This window comes from Podarcis filfolensis (genome assembly GCF_964270895.1).
Source record: "Podarcis filfolensis genome assembly, chromosome: 18".
Lineage (NCBI taxonomy): Eukaryota > Metazoa > Chordata > Lepidosauria > Squamata > Lacertidae > Podarcis > Podarcis filfolensis.
Genome location: NC_139622.1, coordinates 6,361,705 through 6,385,085, shown reverse-complemented (window position 1 = coordinate 6,385,085; position 23,381 = coordinate 6,361,705). Strand labels below are relative to the sequence as shown.

Below are 23,381 nucleotides of genomic sequence, written 5' to 3'. Positions count from 1 at the left end.
CCGCTGAAAACAATTGAGGCCTCCTTTTTTATCTTTCTGGTCTGCTCCTGGCCCTCCTTCCCTGCATCTCTCTTCCACAAGCTGCTCCGTAAATTATTCAGGTCCTCTTTGTACGGCTGTATGAAAGATTTATCCCCTTGGCAAGAGAGATGGCTATGTAGAGCAGGGTCTCTGGTTGCAAGCGACAGGAGCCAGCCGTCGCTCCGGTAAGTGAGCCCCAAACAGAGATGTTGGCTTCCGAAAGGAAGCTAGAATCATACAATTGTCAAGTTGGAAGCCGCCCTGAGAGTCGTCTTGTCCAGCCCCCTGCAAGTTGTAGTTGTTGTTATTTCAATGTATTAGTTGCTGACTACAGAAAGAGGGGGATGCGGGTGGCGCTGTGGGTTAAACCACAGAGCCTAGGACTTGCCGATCAGAAGGTCGGCGGTTCGAATCCCTGCGACGGGGTGAGCTCCCGTTGCTCGGTCCCTGCTCCTGCCAACCTAGCAGTTCGAAAGCACGTCAAAGTGCAAGTAGATAAATAGGTACCGCTCTGGCGGGAAGGTAAACGGCGTTTCCGTGCGCTGCTCTGGTTTCGCCAGAAGCAGCTTAGTCCTGCTGGCCACATGACCCGGAAGCTGTACACCGGCTCCCTCGGCCAATAAAGCGAGATGAGCGCCGCAACCCCAGAGTCAGCCACGACTGGACCTAATGGTCAGGGGTCCCTTTACCTTTACCTAATTTGGAGGCGGTATTTAACACCAGTCAGATTAAATCAAATAAACAAGGAATATTCGGTGTTATGTTGGAGGGGATGCCAGGAAACAGGGGATTATGTTCACATGTGGTGGGGGTGTAAATATGTACAATTTTTTTGGCAAAGGGTGGTTAACAGAAATCACTGGGTTAACACTGACCCAAAATCCAGAGGTAGCATTACTAACAATTTACGATGGAGTGGAAGGTTTGCAGAAGGCAGCCCAGACATCTAAAGGCAGCCCTGTTTAGGGGAGTTTTAAATGTTTGATGTTTCATCGCTTTATTATTATTATTATTATTATTATTATTATTATTCTGTTGGGATCCGCCCAGAGTGGCTGGAGAAACTGAGCCAGGTGGGTGGGCTATAAATAATAAATTAAAAGTAAAGCTAAAGGGACCCCTGACCATTAGGTCCAGTCGTGGCTGACTCTGGGGTTGCGGCGCTCATCTTGCTTTATTGGCCGAGGGAGCCGGCATACAGCTTCCGGGTCATGTGGCCAGCATGACAAAGCAGCGCACAGAAACGCCATTTACCTTCCCGCCAGAGCGGTACCTATTTATCTATTTGCACTATGACGTGCTTTCGAACTGCTAGGTTGGCAGGAGCAGGGACCGAGCAACGGGAGCTCACCCCGTCGCGGGGATTCGAACCGCCAACCTTCTGATCAGCAAGTCCTAGGCTCTGTGGTTTAGACCACAGCGCCACCCGCGTCCCTTTAAATAACAAATTACTATTATTATTATTATTATTATTATTATTATTATTATTACTATTATGTCTGTGTGCTCTCGCCTTTTCCAGAAAAGATGGACACTTTCAGCACCAAGAACCTGGCTCTGCAAGCTCAGAAGAAGCTTCTGAGCAAGATGGCATCCAAAAACATGGCCAGCATCTTCATTGACGACACCAGCAGCGACATCCTGGACGAACTGTACCGGGTCACCAAGGAGTACACGAGGAACCGCAAGGAAGCCCAGAAGATCATCAAGAACCTGATCAAGGTGGTCATGAAGCTGGGTGTCCTCTACCGCAACGGACAGTTCAACGCGGACGAGCTGGCCCTCATGGATCGCTTCCGGAAGAAGTTGCATGCTTTGGCCATGACCGCCGTCAGCTTCTACCAAATAGACTTCACCTTCGACCGGCGGGTCCTGTCCAATATGCTCAAGGAGTGCTCCGAGCTGCTCCACCAGGCGGTCAACACTCACCTGACAGCCAAGTCCCACTCACGCATCAACCACGTCTTCAACCACTTTGCGGACTACGAGTTCCTCTCGGCCCTCTACGGGTCGTCCGAGCCTTACCGCACGCACCTGCAGAGGATCTGCGAAGGGCTCAACCAAATGCTCGACGAAGGGAACATCTGAGAGCCCGGCCTGCCAGCTTTCAGAAAGCTTTCTGTGTTGGCAAGGGAACATCAGGAGATGGTTGTTGATTTTGGTGGCCTCCACTTGGACTTCTCCATGCTGTATGGCACGAAGCAACTTGTGGTCTTTTGGGGTTCGGCTTGGTCATGCTTAGGGGCTTGCGGGGAGGGTGTTGTTCCTAGTTAAAATGGTCCGTCCTCCTCCTCCACTTCATGTGGGAATGTTAATGATAGCAGGAGAGGATATATTGATTAAGTATTATCCTTCCCTCACTCACGTTCGAGTCATGCAGCAGAGCAGATTCTCCTCAGTTTTGAATCTCTTTAGTTAAGTACAGTGGTACCTCGGGTTACATACGCTTCAGGTTACAGACTCCGCTAACCCAGAAATAGTGCTTCAGGTTAAGAACTTTGCTTCAGGATGAGAACAGAAATCGGGCTCCGGCAGCGCAGCAGCAGCAGCGGGAGGCCCCATGAGCTAAAGTGGTGCTTCAGGTTAAGAACAGTTTCAGGTTAAGTACGGACCTCCGGAATGAATTAAGTACTTAACCCGAGGTACCACTGTAATCCAATCTGGCTTGCCCAGATGGATTATTCCTGGTGTCCCTTTTTATCCCTCTTAAAAGAATAAAGGCACAAGAATCTTTCCATAAAAGTAACAAGAAGTTTACTCACATTCAGTTCAGTTTGATCCCTGAAGGCAGACTTTAGCTTGTAGTTACAGAACACAGTGTGAGTTCATCTCATATGGAGATTAAGATCGTGTGCTGCTGGCTGAGAGCCAGAAGACAGCAAAAAAACATTAAGAGAACAGCATCAAGAAAAGAAAATGGTTGCGTGACTTGGCTCTTTTATGGAGTCAGCCTGGGCTGCACCCATCTCCCAGGTCAAATGCAGCGGAAGGAAGCTCCAGACCAGCAGAACAGGAAGTTATACTGACTGGAGTACCATCCCCTGCTTGTGCCCACTCTAGGGAAACTAGGAATGTTGTATTTGACTGCTCCAATGGATTACATCCCACACCTCATTCCCGCGAAATGAAATGGTTTTGCAGAGACCTTCCCTTACCACCAGATGGAAGGTGGGTCTGAATCCGGCCTTCTCCAAAGCAGAAGGTTTCCTTTGCAGGGTCGTCAGGCTGAAAGACTCCCTAGCTTAGCATCCCGATTCCAAAAGCGGACAGGCAGGTTCTTTGGGGAAGCCCTCGTGGCAATTTGGGCTAAGAGGTTGTCACACACACAAAAACAACCAACCCCTTCCTCTTCCTAAACACTGCAGGGTGGGAGGAAAGCATAGCTGTCAACCGTCCCTTATTTGGCGGGACACTCCCTTATCCAAGCGCCGTGTCCCGCTGCTGTCCCGGATTGATGATGTCCCTTAAATTTCCCGGGTTTCAATGCTGCCTGGGAGAAAAGGGCTACTATCCCCACCTCCCAGCCAGACCCACTCGCAGGGATAAGACCCATCCCCGCAAGGGTCTGCTTACATCGTGGCAGGGCCTCGGTGAGCATCCGTCTGTCTCGGGAGATAAGGGAGGAACGTGACTTCGGGGGAGAATGTCAGCTTGTTGGAGAGTCGCAGCGCCCGCCACCCAACACACCCAAGAGTCCGTAACTCCTGGGGCGCACCAGGAGCTGCAAAGATGATGTGCACTTGGGGGCGAGGGTGATCCGCCTACGGGGCGCGACTATGGTACCATCTGGGGGTTTCCTTCCCCGAGCAAAAAGCAGCCAGGTAGCTCCCCCCTTCCCTGGACTCCAGCGAGACTTTGGGAGCTCTAAGCAGGCGGAGGTAACTGCGTCCGGCCCATCCTGTCGGGCGGCAGGGCTCACTCCCTTCTTTAAAGGGCCAGCGAAGAGAGAACTATCGCTGCTTCAGCCACCTGAGGCATCCCTTACGACTTTAGCATGCACAGCTAGATATGCAGGGTCTTGCTCGGGTGCAAGATCTAGGGCAGGCATGCACTGGCAGAGGAAGAGGAGGGTGTGGGGAGCGGCACCGTGATCCCGGCAGGGTGCAATTGCAGCTCCCCCCCCCCCCCCGTGCTGGACACCCCGTCCCCAGGACGCGCACCAGCCCACCCCCTGTTCCGCAGCACGAAGCTCTGCCGCTGCAGGCATATGCAACAGGTCTCTTGGGAGTTGGACGTGCCTGATCTAGGGAGAGGGGGATCCCTTTAGATTACCTGCTGCACTGTTTTTCCCTGGGGCCTTGTCACCTCTCGCCGGGACCTGGTAACGATCCTGAAGCCAACCTGCCCGAGAAGATTTTTTCTTTTCATGACCATCCCTCTCGCCTTTTTCCGTTGTCGTATCACAGTACCGTACACGTCCGACATGGGGGAAAGGAAAGGAGCTGGTTGACTAAAATCCCTTATTTTGGCTGCTGGTCCCTTATTTTCGAGGCTGCTGGTCCCTTATTTTCAAATCTTTAAGTTGACAGCTGTGGAGGGGAGATTTATTCAGCCCTGCAGTTTGGTAGCACTTACTCAGATACAGTGGTACCTCGGTTTACAACAATATTCCGTTCCGGAGTTCTGGTTGTAAACCAAAACAGGTTGTAACCCAAGGCGCTCTTTCGCCAGTGGGGCCTCCCAAAAAATGGGTTGTAATCAAAAAAAAGGGACACGCACTTCCCGGTGTGACGTGGTTGTAATCCAAAGCGGTTGCAAAGCAAGGTGCCACTGTACCTTTGGCCAGTTCACAATCCCGTTCCTTGGTCCTCATTCCTTCTCCGTGAATTTGGCTGACCCTTTTCAAAGGCGTCTGAAGGTCACAGCATCGCAATCAGAGAGAAAGTATACCCAGCACTGTGCTAGTTTGGCAATGTTCACTGACTTAGTTCAGAAATCTCTGAGCTACACCTGGAAGCAGTTCCCAGAATTTTTGGTGAACAGAATGTGAATTAAGTTCATTTTGGGGTATATCTGGAACGATTGCGAGGTCATCTTCAAGTTTATTCTTTTACATGTGTTGTTGAGTTTTGTTTTGTTTTGTTTTCTACTCTTTAGACTCTTTGAGCCTTTAAGCTTAAAGATCATAATCGCCGGGGGAAATAAATTAAACCGTCCACATTCTGCTGTGTGTCTTTTTGGTGTTTTCATCGTCTTCTAGAGTATGTTTCATACAGTGAAGCACATGGGTGGGCAAACTAAGGCCCAGGGGCCAGATCCGACTCAATCGCCTTCTAAATCCAGCCCGTGGATGGTCCGGGAATCAGCGTGTTTTTACATGAGCAGAATGTGTCCTTTTATTTAAAATGCATCTCTGGGTTATTTGTTTTTGTTTTTGTTTTTTTTTTGATAAATTTTTATTGATTTTCCAACATGAATAAGACACTTCACAACTAACAATACATAGACAAACAAACATATGAACACGTATAATTTCATAACCTTTTTTTCTTAAGCCTTATTTCAACGACTTCCCCATACCTCCCTTTTCTGCATCCCTGTTTTAAACTTTTTCAGCAACCCCTAATTTCAATGCTTATGATTCAATTTCTTTGATCCTTTTTCTCTTCCTCAATCATTTATCGCTGCAATTCTGGGTTATTTGTGGGGCACAGGAATTTGCTCATTATTGTTTTTTCCAAAATATAGTCCGCCCCCCCCCCACAAGGAGGACCGGCCCCCTGCTTTGGGAAAGCCCTAAATCTTTCCCAACACCAGGGTCTTTTCCAGGGAGTCTTCTGTTCTCATGAGGTGGCCAAAGTCTTGGAGCCTCAGCTTCAGGATCTGTCCTTCCAGTGAGCACTCAGGGCTGATTTCCTTCAGAATGGAGAGGTTTGATCATCTTGCAGTCCATGGGACTCTCAAGAGTCTCCTCCAGCACCATATGAGATTGTAAAACTGTAATTTGAAAAACCAAATTATTATTATTATTATTATTATTATTATTATTATTATTAATAATAATAATAATAATAATACAGTGGTACCTCGAGTTACAGACGCTTCAGGTTACAGACTCCGCTAACCCAGAAATAGTGCTTCAGGTTAAGAACTTTGCTTGAGGATGAGAACAGAAATCGTGCTCTGGTGGCACGGCGGCAGAAGGAGGCCCCATTAGCTAAAGTGGTGCTTCAGGTTAAGAACAGTTTCAGGTTAAGAACGGACCTCCGGAACGAATTAAGTACTTAACCCGAGGTACCACTGTAATAATGAATAAAGATTTACATTGGGATCTGCTGCCTCTGTGAACCTTGCCACCTGAGGCAGTCGCCTCACCTTGCCTCATGGGTGAGCCGGCCCTATTGGGAAGATATTCCCGGACTTAAGCCGACCCTCTAAGCCCAGGAGGTCTCCCTTCTAAAAACAAAGCAAGTCAATTCAGAGATTGCTCGTCTCCCAGAATCTTGGAGCATCTTCCTTCCACACCCCACCAGCTGCCGGCGAACGCTGAGCAGCTGGAACGTCGGCAGCTGCACGGAAGCGCCGCAGAACGACAGGTGATTGATGCTGCCAGAGAAGGAGGCCAGAGATGCAGCAGCAATCCCTTTCCACTCGTTAGTCAGCAACCTGCCGAGAGCCTTGTTAATTACATGCCAAGGAAAGCTGTCCTCAGAGGAAGGACGGCTGCTCGCAGCGAAACACAGGAAGATTCCCTACCCAGTCAGACCAAAGCTTGCTCCGCTGGTTAAAAGAGTGTGGTTGCTGGTAATGCCAAGGTTGCAGGTTCGAATTGCATATTCCTGCACTGCAAGGGGTTGGACTAGATGACCGTCAGGGTTCCTGCCAACTCTACAATTCTATTTTTCTATCTGTCCAAGAGGCTAATCTTCCCCCGGTAGAATTACGGATCAGGATTAGGACACTTAACTATTGGCTTCGCCTAAACTCAAATCCCCCAAGTCTAATATGTCTAGTGCTGCAAGATTGTCACACGAGCGCCTGGACTAAAATTGCCTATCAAAAACTTCTCTCCTGTGGTTTATCACCGCAACAGCGACTCACTTTGGGTTTTAGTAAAGCAAACAGTCCAATTTGTCAGCGCCTAAATGATATCGCGGGTGGCGCTGTGGGTTAAACCACAGAGCCTAGGACTTGCCAATCAGAAGGTTGGCGGTTCGAATCCCCGCCATGACGGAGTGAGCTCCCGTTGCTCAGTCCCTGCTCCTGCCAACCTAGCAGTTCGAAAGCACATCAAAGTGCAAGTAGATAAATAGGTACCGCTCCGGCGGGAAGGTAAACGGCGTTTCTGTGCGCTGCTCTGGTTCGCCAGAAGCGGCTTAGTCCTGCTGGCCACATGTCCCAGAAGCTGTACGCCGGCTCCCTCGGCCAATAAAGCGAGATGAGCGCCGCAACCCCAGAGTCAGCCACAACTGGACCTAATGGTCAGGGGTCCCTTTACCTTTACCTAAATGATATCGAGCATCAAAACAACTTGGCCACAATAAGGAAATTTTGCCCGTGGTATGACTATTTTCCACCTTCCCATTTCGGCTCTCTGGCGCCCCATCTGCATCACCTAACAATTCTAAAACATAGACACGCTTTCACTCTCGCAAGATTGAATGTACTGCCCTCGGCTGGACTTGAGGGACGATTCCAACAGATGCCACACGAGAAACGCTTATGTCCCTGTGGAGATGGCAGTCGTGAATTGGTGGCACACGTCTTCTGGGTTTCTGTGGGTTTTCCTATTGTTATTCTGCCTCTCATTGCTACAATAAACCTACCATTAAAATTACGGACTGGTCATTTCTTCGTCGGGGGGCAAATGGGCAAATTTAGCAGGGGATCAAATAATTTCCCCCCTCACTGTACGTTGCTTCGAATGTATACTTTACATGTGATTTTCTTCAGTAACGTTTCGTTCTGGATTTTGGGGGATGTTTCAACGTGTTGCAAATCACCTTGAGATATTTTTTCTTTAAAATACATTGCGGTTATAGAAATGAGGGGGCAACTCTGGCTTTTGCTTTTAAATTTTTCTGGTGCTGTGGGTGGGAATGTATTTATGCGGTAGAGTCACCATTTATCGTTCCATGTCATTCTACGACATAATCTTACAAGTTTATTTTGACCTTGCACCAGGGGTTAGGTTGCTTTTTATGGCGTCGCATTGTTCCTTCAAGAAAACTCTTCAATACAATATATATATATTTAAAAATAGCAATGCTAAGAACAATAAGACACTGCTCTTTTCAATGCTGTTGAGCATGGGTAAGCAAACTAAGGCCCAGGGGCTGGATCCGGCCCAATCGCTTTCTAAATCCAGCCCGCGGACGGTCCAGGAATCAACGTGTTTTTACATGAGCAGAATGTGTGCTTTTATTTGAAATGCATCTCTGGGTCATTTGTGGGACATAGGAATTCATTCATATATATTTTTCAAAATTTAGTCCGGCCCCCCACAAGGTCTGAGGTACAGTGGACCGGCCCCCTGCTGAAAAAGTTTGCAAAGTACTGGAAGACACAAGATTTACCCACCCTGGAAGAGTGGCAGATGAAGGTGATGGACTATATGGAATTGGCGGAAATGACTGGCAGAATCCGAGACCTGGGAGAAGAGTTGGTGGAAGAAGACTGGAAGAAATTTAAAGACTATCTGCAGAAACACTGTAAAATTAATGAATGTTAAAATGATGTTGGATTGAAAATAAGTGGCATTAGCAACAAAGTTAACAAGAGTATGCAAAATTGAACTGATAATGGATGAAAATATAGAGTTATAATATGTTAAGATACAGAGTTAAGATAAACGAAAGAGGGTAAGGATTTGCTGATTTGATTATTTAAATGGGGATACAAAAAGGGGAGGTGTGAGGAGGCCAAGGAAATAAGATAATGAGTTAGGGTTACAAAAATGGATTTGTTTTTACTCTTCTTTTTCTTATTTTATGTATTTTTCTATGGTTTTTTTTTGTATTTCTTTCTTTTTATATGATTTTTTAAATTTATGTTTTTGTAAAACTTCAATAAATATCTTTTTTAAAAAAAAAAAGTTTGCTGACCCCTGCTCTTGAGAGCAAGATAGACGAGACTTGCACACCAATTAAAGCGCCCAGGAAATGGACGCAGCAGCAGCAGCAAAGAGACGAACAGAGGCAAACTGTAAGATATATATATATTCTGATTTATTCGAACTATTGCCCTTTTTCACCAAGGAAGAGAGAAGGTGGGATTCTGTTCTGGTTATTAAGCTGGCTTACGGAGGGCGAAGACAAGGTGGGGAGGGAATGCGCCGGTGTATTTATTTGGTCCTTTCTGGATGAAAAACGATCAGAGGAATCGAAACTTCTGCGACGGTTTTCAGACGCAGTCTCTCTGTGACAGCTGCCGCTGATCTCTCCCAGATCTGGTGCTGCACCATCAGACTGGAAACGAAGATTGCTAGGATGGTAAACGGCGCCCCACATTTATTCCCCGCACCGCCGGTGACAATTCGTATTCCAAAGCAGAACACCAGAAACATCTCAAGAGGAGCTTTCAGGGTTTGTGGTGCCGAAGCACTGTGCAGTTTTGCAAATGCTTCCCCCAGTTCCTACTCCAGCGTAGCACAGGAGAGAGTTCCCCACCCCTGCAAGAGTCGGCCAGAAGATCCGCTTGCAATGTCCCCGGCAAAGCACAGCACCTTCTAACAGGCAAGGGAACTCGGCGATTCACAGCTCGTCGTGGGCCGTTTTGGCGACAATCAGCAGCTTGGAGAGCTCTGAGCGGAATTTGCCTTCCTTGTGAGACACTGCAAAGGGGAGAAGACGACAGCAGGGTGAACAGAAGGGCAGAAAACACAAGGAAAGGCAGGATCACAGCTGTTCAACAGTGGAACAGGTTCTCCTTCCTTGGAGGTTTTTAAACAGAGGTTGGATGGCTATCTGTCGCGTAGGATCATACAGGTGGCGCTGTGGTCTAAACCACTGAGCCTCTCGGGCTTGCCGATCAGAAGGTCGGCAGTTCGAATCCCCACCACGGGGTGAACACCCGTTGCTCGGTCCCTGCTCCTGCCAACCTAGCAGTTCAAAAGCACACCAGTACAAGTAGATAAATAGGTACTGCTGTGGCAGGAAGGTAAACGGCATTTCCGTGCGCCTTGGTTTCCGTTACGGTGTTCCGTTGCGCCAGAAGCAGTTTAGCCATGCTGGCCACATGACCCAGAAAGCTGTCTGGGGACAAATGCTGGCCTGAAAGTGAGATGAGCGCCACAACCCCATGGTCACCTTTGACTGGACTTAACCGTCCAGGGGTCTTCTACCTTTTTGCATTTAGGCAGTGGAACCAGTGACCAGGGGAGGGGTGAAACAGAGGAGATGCTTCTCAAATTTGCAATGACGCTAAAACCACAGAAGATAGAACCAGGATTCAGGGTTCTAGAACTGGGCCAAAACTGAAAAAGTGCCTTTCCACAGGGACAAATTGCATTTTGGCAGAAATAACCTGATACAAAAAAGGTATAGGATAGGGGGACACCTGGTTTGACTGCAGCGCATGGGGAAATGATCTAGGGGTTTTAGGAGACCACAATCTCAATGTGAGCCAAGGGCGTGATGCAGCAGTAAAAGAAGCAAATGCTATTCTAGGCTGCATCAACAGAAGTCTAGCGTCCAGATCGAGGGAGGTCATAGCCACCCACCAACTGCTTTTAGGGTCCCTCCAGGCATCCCTTTTTACTGCACCCTTGAGATCAGTTGTGCTCATGATGCTATCAGGGCGGTCACACACAACCCCAATATCAGAGCGATTTGTGCCTGAGAAGTTTTCACTGCATGCCCTATCATGTCCTGTTGAGCTCCTCTAACCTCTCCTGCAGCGAACGCTCTGGAGGCTTTGTCTGCCCCAAGCAGCCCTCTGCACCCCCAAAGTAGTGTCATCAGCCCCTCCCGCTGCTACTCACCTGCTGTTTCGGTCACCTGGAATTCCTCCTCCTTTAAGGGGATGTCACTCTGCCCTCCAACCGCAGCCGTGGACTGCAACAAGACAGAAGGTACTCAGGCGGGCAGGTCCAAAAATTTCTCTCCTGCCTGCTGCTCAAACTTGTCGTCACAGGAACACAGGAATCTGTCTTCCACTGATTCAGGCCACTGGGTCTATCCAAGCCCAATGCCATCGACACCAAGTGTGGGGAACGAACCCTTTGGACTGCCAGGTTTTTTCAGACTCCAATTCTTATCATCCCCAGCAGCAAGCCTTGGCCAGTGGAGTTGTGGCCAAGCAACGTTTGGCAGAACAAAGTTTCCCCACACCTGGTCTACACTGACTGGCAGAAGTAGCGACACCTGAATTGACAGTAGCGACACCTGAATTGAATTTTTAAAACTTTAACAGTCGAAACCTGGTCATAAATATAAGCACCAATTCTGTGAATTGGCCATATTTCTACTGTTATTTGTAGCACAATACTACTTTTAATGTCATATTTTTATAAATTACTTCCTGGTCACTGACCGTATTAAAGATATTTGATTTGACTGGCAGAAGGACCTGAAGGTCTTTGCTTACTTATTTGTTGGTTGCTTTTCTCAGTGGCCTGAAGTGGCTTCCCCCTTACTACCGAGCCAGGTTCAAGTCTGTTGTATGATAATAATAATAATAATAATAATTTATTATTTATAGCCCGCCCACCTGGCTCAGTTTCCCCAGCCACCCTGGGCAACTCCCAACAGAATATTAAAAGCACAATAAAACATGCAACATTAAAAGCTTCCCTAAACAGGGTTGCCTTCAGATGTCTTCTAAAAGTCAGGTAGTTGTTTATTTCCTTGACATCTAATGGGAGGGCGTTCCACAGGGCGGGCGCCACCAACGAGAAGGCCCTCTGCCTGGTTCCCTGTAACCTCGCTTCTCGCAGGGAGGGAACCACCAAAAGGACCTCGGAGCTGGACGATGGGGGTGGAGGCGCTCCTTCAGGTATACTGGGCTGTTTAGGGCTTGAAAGGTCAGCACCAACACTTTGAATTGTGCTCGGAAACGTACTGGGAGCCAATGTAGGTCTTTTAGGACTGGTGCTATATGGTCTCGGTGGCCGCCCCCAGTCCCCAGTCCAGCTGCCACATTCTGGATTAGTTGTAGTTGTCACCTTCAAAGGTAGCCCCACGTAGAGCGCACGGCAGTAGTCCAAGCGGGAGATAACCAGAGCATGCACCACTCTGGTGAGACAGTCCATGGGCAGGGAGGGTCTCATCCTGCATACCAGATGGAGCTGTTAGACAGCTGCCCTGGACGCAGAATTGACCTGCAACTCCATGGACAGCTGTGAGTCCAAAATGACTCCCAGGCTGAGCTCCTGGTCCTTCAGGGGCACAGTTACCCCATTCAGGGCTAATCTACTAAGCCCTGCACAATTTAGGTCCAGGGACTGCCCAAACCCTGATATCCCAACTCGATCACTACAGGGGTGGGGGAGGCTCATTTGATAATAGCAAGAGTCGCCCCAATCCTGTGGAACTCCCTGCCAAAAGAGATTCAGCAGGCGCCTCCTTTGCCAACTTTCAAGTGCCTGATGATACCTTTTCTATCCTATCATACCTATGAAGGCCATTAAAAATACAATTATTTTCATATTGAGATATTTGTAGAATAAATTTGGAAGAAATTCTTCCAACTTTTCTTCTTCTTTTTTTCTTTTCTTCTTTTTTCTCTTTTGTTCTTTATATATATATGTGTGTGCTCATCTGAAATATATATGTATGTATGTATTTAGGGACGCGGGTGGCACTATGTGTTAAGCCACTGAGCCTAGGACTTGCCGATCAGGAGGTCGGCGGTTCGAATCCCCGCGACAGGGTGATGCCAAGGATCCAACAGGAGACCTTTAGCCAGCCCCCCCACCTCACCCTAGAAACAGAAAAGACTTACGTAGGCCATGCCATACTCGATCTTCGCTCCTTTGACCTCGCCTTTAAACTGGGTGAAGAAGAGGTAAGACTTCCCTTGGGGCCTTGCACATGAAAGGAAAGGACAAAATGTAAAGCCACAGCATTAAGAGAGGAAGAGGTTGTATGCGGGTTATATAGAATCATAGAATCATAGAGTTGGAAGAGACCACAAGGGCCATCGAGTCCAACCCCCTGCCAAGCAGGAAACACCATCAGAGCACTCCTGACATATGGTTGTCAAGCCTCTGCTTAAAGACCTCCAAAGAAGGAGACTCCACCACACTCCTTGGCAGCAAATTCCACTGTCGAACAGCTCTTACTGTCAGGAAGTTCTTCCTAATGTTTAGATGGAATCTTCTTTCTTGTAGTTTGGAACCATTGCTCCATGTCCGCTTCTCTGGAGCAGCAGAAAACAACCTTTCTCCCTCCTCTATGTGACATCCTTTTATATATTTGAACATGGCTATCATATCATCATATCACAAGGGACGCGGGTGGTGCTGTGGTCTAAACCAGTGTTCCCCAACCCCCGGGCTGCGGACCGGTGCCGGTCCGTGGATCAATTGGCACCGGGCCGCCCGAGGAACTTCAAATCATTTCACTGTGGCGGGCGGCCGAGGCGCAGAGCATTGCGCCCTCCCACTGATGCTCCTCCTGGCCAATCAGGGAGCGGTCCTCCCGCTTCCTGACTGGCCGAAAGGCAAACCTCACGCCATTGGCCGAGGAGGAAGCGGGCCACAGAAAAATTATCAAACATTTACCGGTCCGCGGCAATAAAAAGGTTGGGTAGCACTGGTCTAAACCACCGAGCCTCTTGAGCTTGCTGGTCAGAAGGTCGGAGGTTCGAATCCCCACGACGGGGTGAGCTCCCATTGCTCTGTCCCAGCTCCTGCCAACCCAGCAGTTCGAAAGCACACCGGCGCAGGGGGAAGGTAAATGGCGAGTCCATGTGCTCTGGCTTCTGTCACGGTGTCCCGTTGCACCAGAAGCGTTTTAGTCCTGCTGGCCACACGTCCCGGAAAGCTGTCTGTGGACAAACTCCAGCTCCCTCGGCCTGAAAGCTAGATGAGCGCTGCAACCCCACAGTTGCCTTTGACTGGACTTAACCGTCCAGGGGTCCTTTACTTATGCAAAGATGCCAAAGAGGGGAACAGCAGGAACGTGCTTGTTGGCCTCGTCAACTTTGCTGCGCACCCAACAGGCTCTGGCCTCACAGCCCTCCCCACACTGAACATGCATGGCAGGAAACCCACCGCAGTCGAAGAGGCTACTTGTGTGATTTAGAACCCGCCAGTCCGCATCTCCGCAGACTTTTGCCCTGCGATCCATGGACAGGTTGTGAAGCTGAGAAGAAGTGATGCAGTCTAAAGGGCGAGGCTTGTAAGCCCATCCCAACACTTCCCCTACCCAAACTAAACCAAATCTTTATTACCTAAACGGCCTTGGTCCTGTACACCTGAAGGAGCGTCTCCACCCCCATCGTTCAGCCCGGACACTGAGGTCCAGCTCCGAGAGCCTTCTGCGGTTCCCTCATTGCGAGAAGTGAGGTTACAGGGAACCAGACAGAGGGTCTTCTCGGTAGTGGCGCCCACCCTGTGGAAATCCCTCGCTTCAGATGTGAAGGAAATAAGCAGCTATCCTATCTTTAAAAGACATCTGAAGGCAGCCCTGTTTAGGGAAATTTTTAATATTTAATGCTGTTTTGTTTTTAACACTTGATTGGAAGCTGCCCAGAGTAGCTGGGAAAACTCAGCCAGATGGGCGGGGTATAAATAATAAATTATTATTATTATTATTACAGTCATAGACCAGCATAAGGGGGGAGGAGCACAGTCATTTAAAATCTGAAAAACAATTTAAAAAACCAAAAAGAATTAAAAGTCTATAAAAATCTAAAAGAAGCTAGGGAAGTCTAAAAGAAGGGTTAGGAACATTAGACGGATGTAGCAGAGCGTAAGAGGTTAGTATATATAAGACTACAGCTATCAGTCTACAGAGCACCCTGATATGAGCGCTCGTTAAATCTAGTTTGAGGCACAGGTCATCGTCGTCTGACGAATTTTGAGTGCTGCTGTGCAGAATCTAGCAACATTGCATGTTGTTGCAGGGTTGGTATCTGAAAGCAGCGAGAAGGTATAGAGTTGTCCTGTGCACCCTGGGTACTTATGCAGTACAGTGGTACCTCGGTTTAAGAACAGTCCTGTTTACGAACGATTCAGTTTACCAACTCCGCAAAACCGGAAATAGTGTCTTGGTTTGAGAACTTTACCTCGGTCTACCTATGGGACCGCCTCTCCTGGTATGCCCTGCGGAGGACCTTAAGGTCCACAAATGACAACACTTTGGCGGTCCCAAGTCGCAAGGTGTTTAGTTTGGCCTCAACTGGGGCCAGGGCCTTTTCAGTACTGGCCCCGACTTGGTGGAACGCTCTCCCACAAGAGACTAGGGCCCTGCGGGACTTGACATCTTTCCGCAGGGCCTGCAAGACAGAGCTGTTCTGCTTGGTCTTTGGTTTGGACTCGGTCTGACCCTTCTGTTTCCTTCCCCTTAGGGTTTTGATCTATGGGCTACTTTTAAAATGAGGCTGCATTTTACATTGTATTTTAAATTGGTTTTTTTCCTATTATGTTTTTATTGTAATTTGACTGGTGTTAGCCGCCCTGAGCCTGGCTCTGGCCAGGGAGGGAGGGGTATAAATTTTATTTATATATATATATATATATATATGATATTTATTAAGATTTTTTAAAGTATTACAATAAAATGAAAAAAATAACAATAACAAAAATACAAAATAAAAATAATTAAAAACACACAAATTTTCCATTCCTTATTTTCCTTTAGCCTGTTTCCCAGACCTCCTCATACCTCCCTTTTTTGCATTCCACCTCAAATTGTTGGTTCAGCAAATCCTTACCACTATGTTTTTACCTATTTATAACCCTTTTTTCATATTCTCTTAAAGCATTACAGCTGGAAACCACTTAATTTCTATCCAACATCATTCTAACATTCGTTAATTTTACAATATTTCTGTAGATAATCTTTAAATTTCTTCCAATCTTCTTCCACCGACTCTTCTCCCTGGTCTCGGATTCTGCCAGTCATTTCTACCAATCCCATATAGTCCATCACCTTCATCTGCCATTCTTCCAAAGTGGGTAAATCTTGTGTCTTCCAATACTTTGCAATAAGTATTCTTGCTGCTGTTGTAGCGTACATAAAAAAAGTTCTGTCCTTCTTTGGCACCAATTGGCCGACCATGCCCAGAAGGAAGGCCTCTGGTTTCTTCAGGAAAGTATATTTAAATACCTTTTTCATTTCATTATATATCATCTCCCAGAAAGCCTTGATTCTTGGGCACGTCCACCAAAGGTGAAAGAATGTACCTTCAGTTTCTTTACATTTCCAACATTTATTATCGGGCAAATGATATATTTTTGCAAGCTTGACTGGGGTTATAATTAATTATTAAAAATTATTAAAAATTTATTTATTATAATATTTTATTATTATTACTACTCACCTCCAGATGGAACAGGAAAACAGCAGGTTATCTTCACTGATCCCAATGCTCATCTGCCATTTCTTGGAAGGGAAAAGGAATAACAGTCATTCTCAGCATTTAGGCACACACTTACCTATCGGATAAGCAAGATCTGCCTATCAGATAAACCTTAGCCGAGAGCAAACTGCAGCCACTACTAGGAAAGCTAACCAACAAATTGAAATCAGCAGGGGACAAACAAAAGGGAATGTCTCCACCCCAGTGTGGCTGCCCTTTATTACATACACAGCCCAACAAGACAACAACATAAACCCCACAACTGGGGTTTATTGATACAAATCAATATGGCTAATTTGACCCAACAACCTCCCACCCCCTCTCACACACAAATAAATCTCACAGCAATCTACCAAATTCAACTAATAATAATAATAATAATAACAAAAATTTATTATTTGTAGCCCGCCCATCTGGCTGGGTTTCCCCAGCCACTCTGGGCGGCTTCCACAAAGATCAAAAATACACTAAAATATCACACATTAAAAACTGCCCTGAACAGGGCTGCCTTAAGATGTCTTCTGAATGTCAGGTATTTGTTTATCTCTTTGACATCTGATGGGAGGGCGTTCCACAGGGCGGGCGCCACCACCGAGAAGGCCCTCTGCCTGGTTCCCTGTAGCTTTGCTTCTTGCAATGAGGGAACCGCCAGAAGGCCCTCGGTGCTGGACCTCAGTGTCCGGGCTGAACGATGGGGGTGGAGACGCTCCTTCAGGTATACTGGGCTGAGGCCGTTTAGGGCTTTAAAGGTCAGCACCAACGCTTTGAATTGTGCTCGGAAACGTACTGGGAGCCAATGTAGGTCTTTCAAGACCAGTGTTATGTGGTCTCGGCGGCCGCCCCCAGTCACCAGTCTAGCTGCCGCATTCTGGATTAGTTGTAGTTTCCGGGTCACCTTCAAAGGTAGCCCCACGTAGAGCGCATGGCAGTAGTCCAAGCAGGAGATAACCAGAACATGCACCACTCTGGCGAGACAGTCCGTGGGCAGGGAGGGTCTCATCCTGCGTGCCAGGTGGAGCCGGTAGACAGCTGCCCTGGATACAGAATTGACCTGCACCTCCATGGACAGCTGTGAGTCCAAAATGACTCCCAGGCTGCGCACCTGGTCCTTCGGGGGAACAGTGACCCCATTCAGGACCAGGGAGTCCTCCACACCAGCCCGCCCCCCAACCACGCTCTGGGTACCCCAATCTCTCTCACCAGCAATGAAGACTATTAAATGAACAGATGAAGAACCTATTTATGTGATGCTGACATAAAACCCCACACATACACTGCGGGTGGGGAGGAAAATTTATTTCTCCCCCTCTCACCCACTTCACAATGCCTATTTCAGCAATGCCTCACACCAAAAGTAACAGTTTAGGAAAATGTTAAGTGTTCCACCTTACAGAATTAAAGAGTGTCGCTCCAGCTTCAGAATTTAGGGCAGTAGATGGGGGGGGGAAACCTAAGCAAAATTGGCTTTAGGATTAGCGCAACTCACTTCGTTGGTCCCACCTTGAGCAGCATAGGTGAAGATGCAGGTGTAGTCTCCCTGAAGGAAAGAAAGAAACAGAAACCAGGGCTTTAAAACACTCGGCACTTTCTTCTTTTTAAAAAAAAAAAGATATTTATTGAGATTTTACAAAAACCTAAGTTGACAAAATAGAAAAAGTTCATATAAAAAGAAAAAGATACAAAAAAGAGAACATAGAAAAATACATAAAAAAGAAAAAAGAATAAAAAGACAAAAGACAAATAGCTAAAAAAGAATTAAAAACAAATCCGTTTTTTGTAACTTTAAACTCCTTAGCTTGTTTCCTTGGCCTCCTCACACCTCCCCTTTTTGTATTCCCATTTAAATCAGCAAATCAGCAAATCCCTACCCTCTTTCGTTTATCTTAACTCTATATCTTAACATATTATAACTCTATATTTTCATCCATTATCAATTCATTTTTGCATATTCTTATTAACTTTGTTGCTAATGCCACTTATTTTCAATCCAACATCATTTTAACATTCATTAATTTTACAGTGTTTCTGAAGATAGTCTTTAAATTTCTTCCAGTCTTCTTCCACCAACTCTTCTCCCTGGTCTCGGATTCTGCCAGTCATTTCCGCCAATTCCATATAATCCATCACCTTCATCTGCCACTCTTCCAGGGTGGGTAGCTCTTGTGTCTTCCAATACTTTGCAATAAGTATTCTTGCTGCTGTTGTTGCATACATAAAAAAAGTTCTATCCTTCTTTGGCACCAATTGGCCGACTATGCCCAGGAGAAAGGCCTCTGGTTTCTTCAGGAAGGTATATTTAAATACCTTTTTCATTTCATTATATATCATCTCCCAGAAAGCCTTAATCTTTGGGCACGTCCACCAAAGGTGAAAGAATGTACCTTCATTTTCTTTACATTTCCAACATTTATTATCGGGCAAAAACACTCAGCACTTTCTTCTATGGGACAGCACTGGTTAACAGGTTATCAAGAAAGGAGCCGAGAAAACACTGAAGCCTGAATATAAAATATAATGAATATATACAGTGGTACCTCGGGTTAAGTACTTAATTCGTTCCGGAGGTCCGTACTTAACCTGAAACTGTTCTTAACCTGAAGCACCACTTTAGCTAATGGGGCCTCCCGCTGCTGCCGCGCCACCGGAGCACGATTTCTGTTCTCATCCTGAAGCTACGTTCTCAACCTGAAGAACTATTTCTGGGTTAGCGGAGTCTGTAACCTGAAGCGTATGTATTTTTTTTTTTAAATAATTTTTATTAACTGGCCAATCACATCAAATTAAATCACATCACATAAATTCCAAATTACAAAGCCAAATTTTTAAATTTTTGTTGGGGGAACCCATACTTCAAGATCCAAAGGGGGATTCAGATCATCTTCTTATTACTGCGTTAATGTCCAAATCAGTCCCAATCAGTCCAAAGAAAATTCATAATTCTATTCAGTCTTATCTTGGTGTTTCCACATCATATCTTGTTCATATAATTTCTATTTTTCCTTTACGATCTCTTCTGTTAGTCTCTTAAACCGATAAGCAAAATAATAATCCTGTGTGGATTTCCCGTTCCTCCACTAAGTCCAGATGGTTTCCATATATCTCCTTCGTAGATAACATCGCTCTTTCCATCATAAATTTGGCATTTGTCGCTCTTAAGTCCCACCGAGACGTATGTAACCTGAAGCGTATGTAACCTGAAGTGTATGTAACCCCAGGCACCATTGTATATTGTATTTAATTATGGGGTATCAGAGTTTTTTGGGGGCTAACCACGCTGGGATAGCAGGCTTGTTGGTTTCTGAATGTCTGATGTAGATTTTCAGTTTTGTATGTAACCCGAGGTACCACTGTAATATGAAAACTCTCCCAGAACCAGTGTGGGGTAACGGTTATAGAGTGTTGGACTAGGGCCTGCCAGAGGCCAGGGTTCAAATCGCCTACTCAGCCATGGAGCTCTCTGGATGTGACCTGGGGAGGGGGAGCAGTCGCTGCCTTCTCTCGGCCCAGCCCTACCTCACAAGGCTGTTGTGGTGATAAAATGAGGAGGGTTAGGAGAAACACGTGAACCGCCTTGAAGCTCCATGGAAGGAAAGGTGGGAGACAAATGCAATTACAGTAGTACCTCAGGTTAAGTACTTAATTCGTTCCAGAGGTCCGTTCTTAACCTGAAACTGTTCTTAACCTGAAGCACCACTTTAGCTAATGGGGCCTCCTGCTGCTGCCGCGCCGCCAGAGCACGATTTCTGTTCTCATCCTGAAGCAAAGTTCTTAACCCGAGGTAATATTTCTGGGTTAGCGGAGTCTGTAACCTGAAGCGTATGTAACCTGAAGCGTATGTAACCTGAGGTACCACTGTACTGCAATAAATAAATAAATACGTGCAATAAATAAATGCATTCACTGCAATAAATAAACGAATGCATTCAATAAATGAATAAATATGTGCAATAAATGAATGCAACTACTGCAATAAGTAAATGCAAAAAATGCAATTGCTGCAATAAATAAATAAATTGACATTATGGACAGACTAGTTAGATACGAACGAATTGCATATCGACGCAAATTAAGAATGGATAAATATGAAGAAATCTGGAAGGAATACTTAAGCGATAAGGCGGAAAGTGGTGGGAAGTAGGTGGAGAGGTGGGGAAATATGGTTAAAAAGGTGCAGTTATAGGTATATCAGTACTCAAATCTGAATTGTTAAATTGCATTACTAGTGTTATTGTGGTTTTGGTTGTATGTGTTCTTGTGGTTGCTGCCGGTATTGAAAAAAAGAATAAAAATAAATAAATAAAATAAATAGATGCAATCACTGCAATCAATAAATGCAATAAAAACAATAAACAAGCAACAAAATGAAACAATTGAAATAAAAATTGGTAAGAGTGTGCTTAAAATTAATTAATTAGTGTTTCAAATATCACTGAGATTGGAAACTGCTACCTATAATTACTAAGAAATTCGGATAGAAGAGATTCAAGTAAGTCAAATACTATGCTTATGAAGATGGATGGTACTTAACTTTAATTAATTAGGTGATAATATGTTGTTTGTATCTTTTTTCTTTTCTTTTTTGTTTGTCTTTATCATTGTTAATCTTTTCTTTCTTTACTATGTTTATCTACTGAAAATAATAAATATTATTTGGATTAATTAATTAATTAATTGAAATTAATTAATTAATTAATTGAAATTAATTAATTAATTAATTAATTGAAATTAATTGAAATTAATTGAAATTAATTAATTAATTGAAATGAGAAGCGCTCACACATCTAGGCAGAGAGGTGCCAAGCCCAACAGAACCAGTTTCCCCCTAACTACGGGTGCCGCGAAGGGACACGCCCCGCCCTCTCCGCAATCCCCGCCGCGAGGCCCCGCCCGGGGCTTGGCTCCAGCCAATCAGAGCGCTGCCCTCTACCCCGGGTCAGGCGCGCCTCAGCCAACCAGCGGCCGCCACCTCCGCCCGGCTCTCACCAGGCTCTTCGAGAACGAGTGCGCGGCTCCGCCGGGCCTCACGTCGAACTCGGCCGTGCTTTGGTCCCCCTCGGCCCCGGCCTCCGCCGCGGGAAGAAGAGGGAGGAGGAGGAGGAAGGCGGCGGCCGTCGCCAGACCGTTCCAAAGCCGCCGAGCTCTGACCGACCTGGGCGCCGCCATCTTTGGAGGGGGGAAAAGCCCGGATGGGCGGGGGCTACGGCGAGCCGCGGTGGCCAAACCGCGTCCTTCGCGTTGCCTGCGCAGGCGCGTGGTGTTTTCCTTGACGCCGCGGCGGCCATCTTTGCAGCGGGCGAAGGATGGTTAACCCTTTGCTGCCGAGTCTTTTTTCCCCACGTCCAAGAGCGCAGGTAGAAAGCACGTTTCTTCTCCCTTCTGCAATCGGAATTGCAGCCCTGAATCCCAAACCGGAATTAAGATTGCCGGAAGGAATAGCAACAACCTCAGATATGCAGATGACACAACACTGATGGCAGAAAGTGAGGAGGAATTAAAGAACCTTTTAATGAAGGTGAAAGAGGAGAGCGCAAAATATGGTCTGAAGCTCAACATCAAAAAAACGAAGATCATGGCCACTGGTCCCATCACCTCCTGGCAAATAGAAGGGGAAGAAATGGAGGGAGTGAGAGATTTTACTTTCTTGGGCTCCATGATCACGGCACATGGTGACAGCAGCCACGAAATTAAAAGACGCCTGCTTCTTGGGAGAAAAGCAATGACAAACCTAGACAGCATCTTAAAAAGCAGAGACATCACCTTGCCAACAAAGGTCCGTATAGTTCAAGCTATGGTTTTCCCAGCAGTGATGTATGGAAGTGAGAGCTGGACCATAAAGAAGGCTGATTGCCGAAGAATGGATGCTTTTGAATTCTGGTGCTGGAGGAGACTCTTGAGAGTCCCATGGACTGCAAGAAGATCAAACCGATCCGTTCTGAAGGAAATCAGCCCTGAGTGCTCACTGGAAGGACAGATCCTGAAGCTGAGGCTCCAAGACTTTGGCCACCTCATGAGAAGAGAAGACTCCCTGGAAAAGACCCTGATGTTGGGAAAGATGGAGGGCAGAAGGAGAAGGGGACGACAGAGGACGAGATGGTTGGATAGTGTTCGCGAAGCTAACCAGCATGAGTTTGACCAAACTGCGGGAGGCAGTGGAAGACAGGAGTGCCTGGCATGCTCTGGTCCAGGGGGTCACGAAGAGTCGGACACGACTAAACAAAACAAAAGATAGTTTCCTAGGGAATCCATGTACTTTGAATGTATGGGGGCTGGGCATGTGTGTAAGATTTTCTTCTGCCCCCCCCCCAAAATAGCAATAGATCAGCTTTTATTAGTGATGATTGTTTATTTGGATTCGTCTACCTGTCCTGTTCTAGAGGCTGAAGATGGGTGGTAGAAAACAGTACATTAAGGTCCAGTGCCAGCCTGCCCCGTATTTGAAGATTTTCATTTTAAAGCACAAAAAAAATAAAACATACGGCAACCAGAACTGTTCTCAGGGTTCCAAATGATGGAACGTTTGGCAGAGAAATGAATTAAGTTGCATGGACTGTTTTGTTATGGTACAAGGATATATACAGTATGTTCTTTCACAAAAGGCTGCTGGAATAAGGAGGTGTAAAGTGTTCTCAAGGAATGGCTTGGCTACCCAGGGAATGCAATCAGAAAGACAGCTGGTTTTCTTCCTCTCCCTGTACAGGCTGGAGACAGCAAGAGCCAATTCAGACATGACTGCTTCTATTTTGGACAATTTATGTTGGTTTATCTCTGTGCGACTGGGAGCGGCCGCCGAGACCATATAACACCAGTCCTGAAAGACCTACATTGGCTCCCAGTACGTTTCCGAGCACAATTCAAAGGGTTGGTGCTAACCTTGAAAGGCCTAAATGGCCCAG

At 46.5% G+C, this 23,381-nt stretch overlaps 2 protein-coding genes across 5 annotated transcripts in view; one reads left to right on the top strand and one right to left on the bottom strand.

Moving 5' to 3' along the window:
- The window catches only part of TNFAIP8L1 (TNF alpha induced protein 8 like 1), a 155,847-nt gene that overhangs the window by 10,648 nt on the left and 121,818 nt on the right, over positions 1-23,381 (top strand). For 3 of the 4 annotated variants that reach the window (XM_083594950.1, XM_083594949.1, XM_083594951.1), the window contains one exon: positions 1,544-5,184. In XM_083594950.1, coding sequence (XP_083451076.1) covers positions 1,549-2,109 — 561 coding nt within the window. In that variant the 5' untranslated portion in view covers positions 1,544-1,548 and the 3' untranslated portion in view covers positions 2,110-5,184. Of the gene's footprint in view, positions 1-1,543; positions 5,185-23,381 lie in introns of those variants that run through there. The other variant, XR_014543364.1, reaches the window with a different exon arrangement.
- On the bottom strand, positions 9,173-21,679 carry MYDGF (myeloid derived growth factor). Its single transcript, XM_083594977.1, has 6 exons — positions 21,472-21,679; positions 17,975-18,025; positions 16,450-16,511; positions 12,904-12,985; positions 10,943-11,015; positions 9,173-9,793 (listed from the first exon to the last, which is right to left on the bottom strand). The coding sequence occupies exons 1-6, from the start codon at positions 21,649-21,651 to the stop codon at positions 9,714-9,716; spliced, it is 528 nt and encodes a 175-aa protein (XP_083451103.1). The 5' UTR covers positions 21,652-21,679; the 3' UTR covers positions 9,173-9,713.

Excerpts from the sequence above, each read along its gene's own strand:
- MYDGF (XM_083594977.1), bottom strand. The coding sequence starts at position 21,651 with ATGGCGGCGCCCAGGTCGGTCAGAGCTCGGCGGCTTTGGAACGGTCTG. Across the intron at positions 16,512-17,974 it reads CTCAAGGTGGGACCAACGAA|AAATGGCAGATGAGCATTGG; the intron begins GTGAGTTGCGCT and ends TTCCCTTCCAAG. Across the intron at positions 12,986-16,449 it reads TTTTCCTGTTCCATCTGGAG|GCCCCAAGGGAAGTCTTACC; the intron begins GTGAGTAGTAAT and ends TTCATGTGCAAG.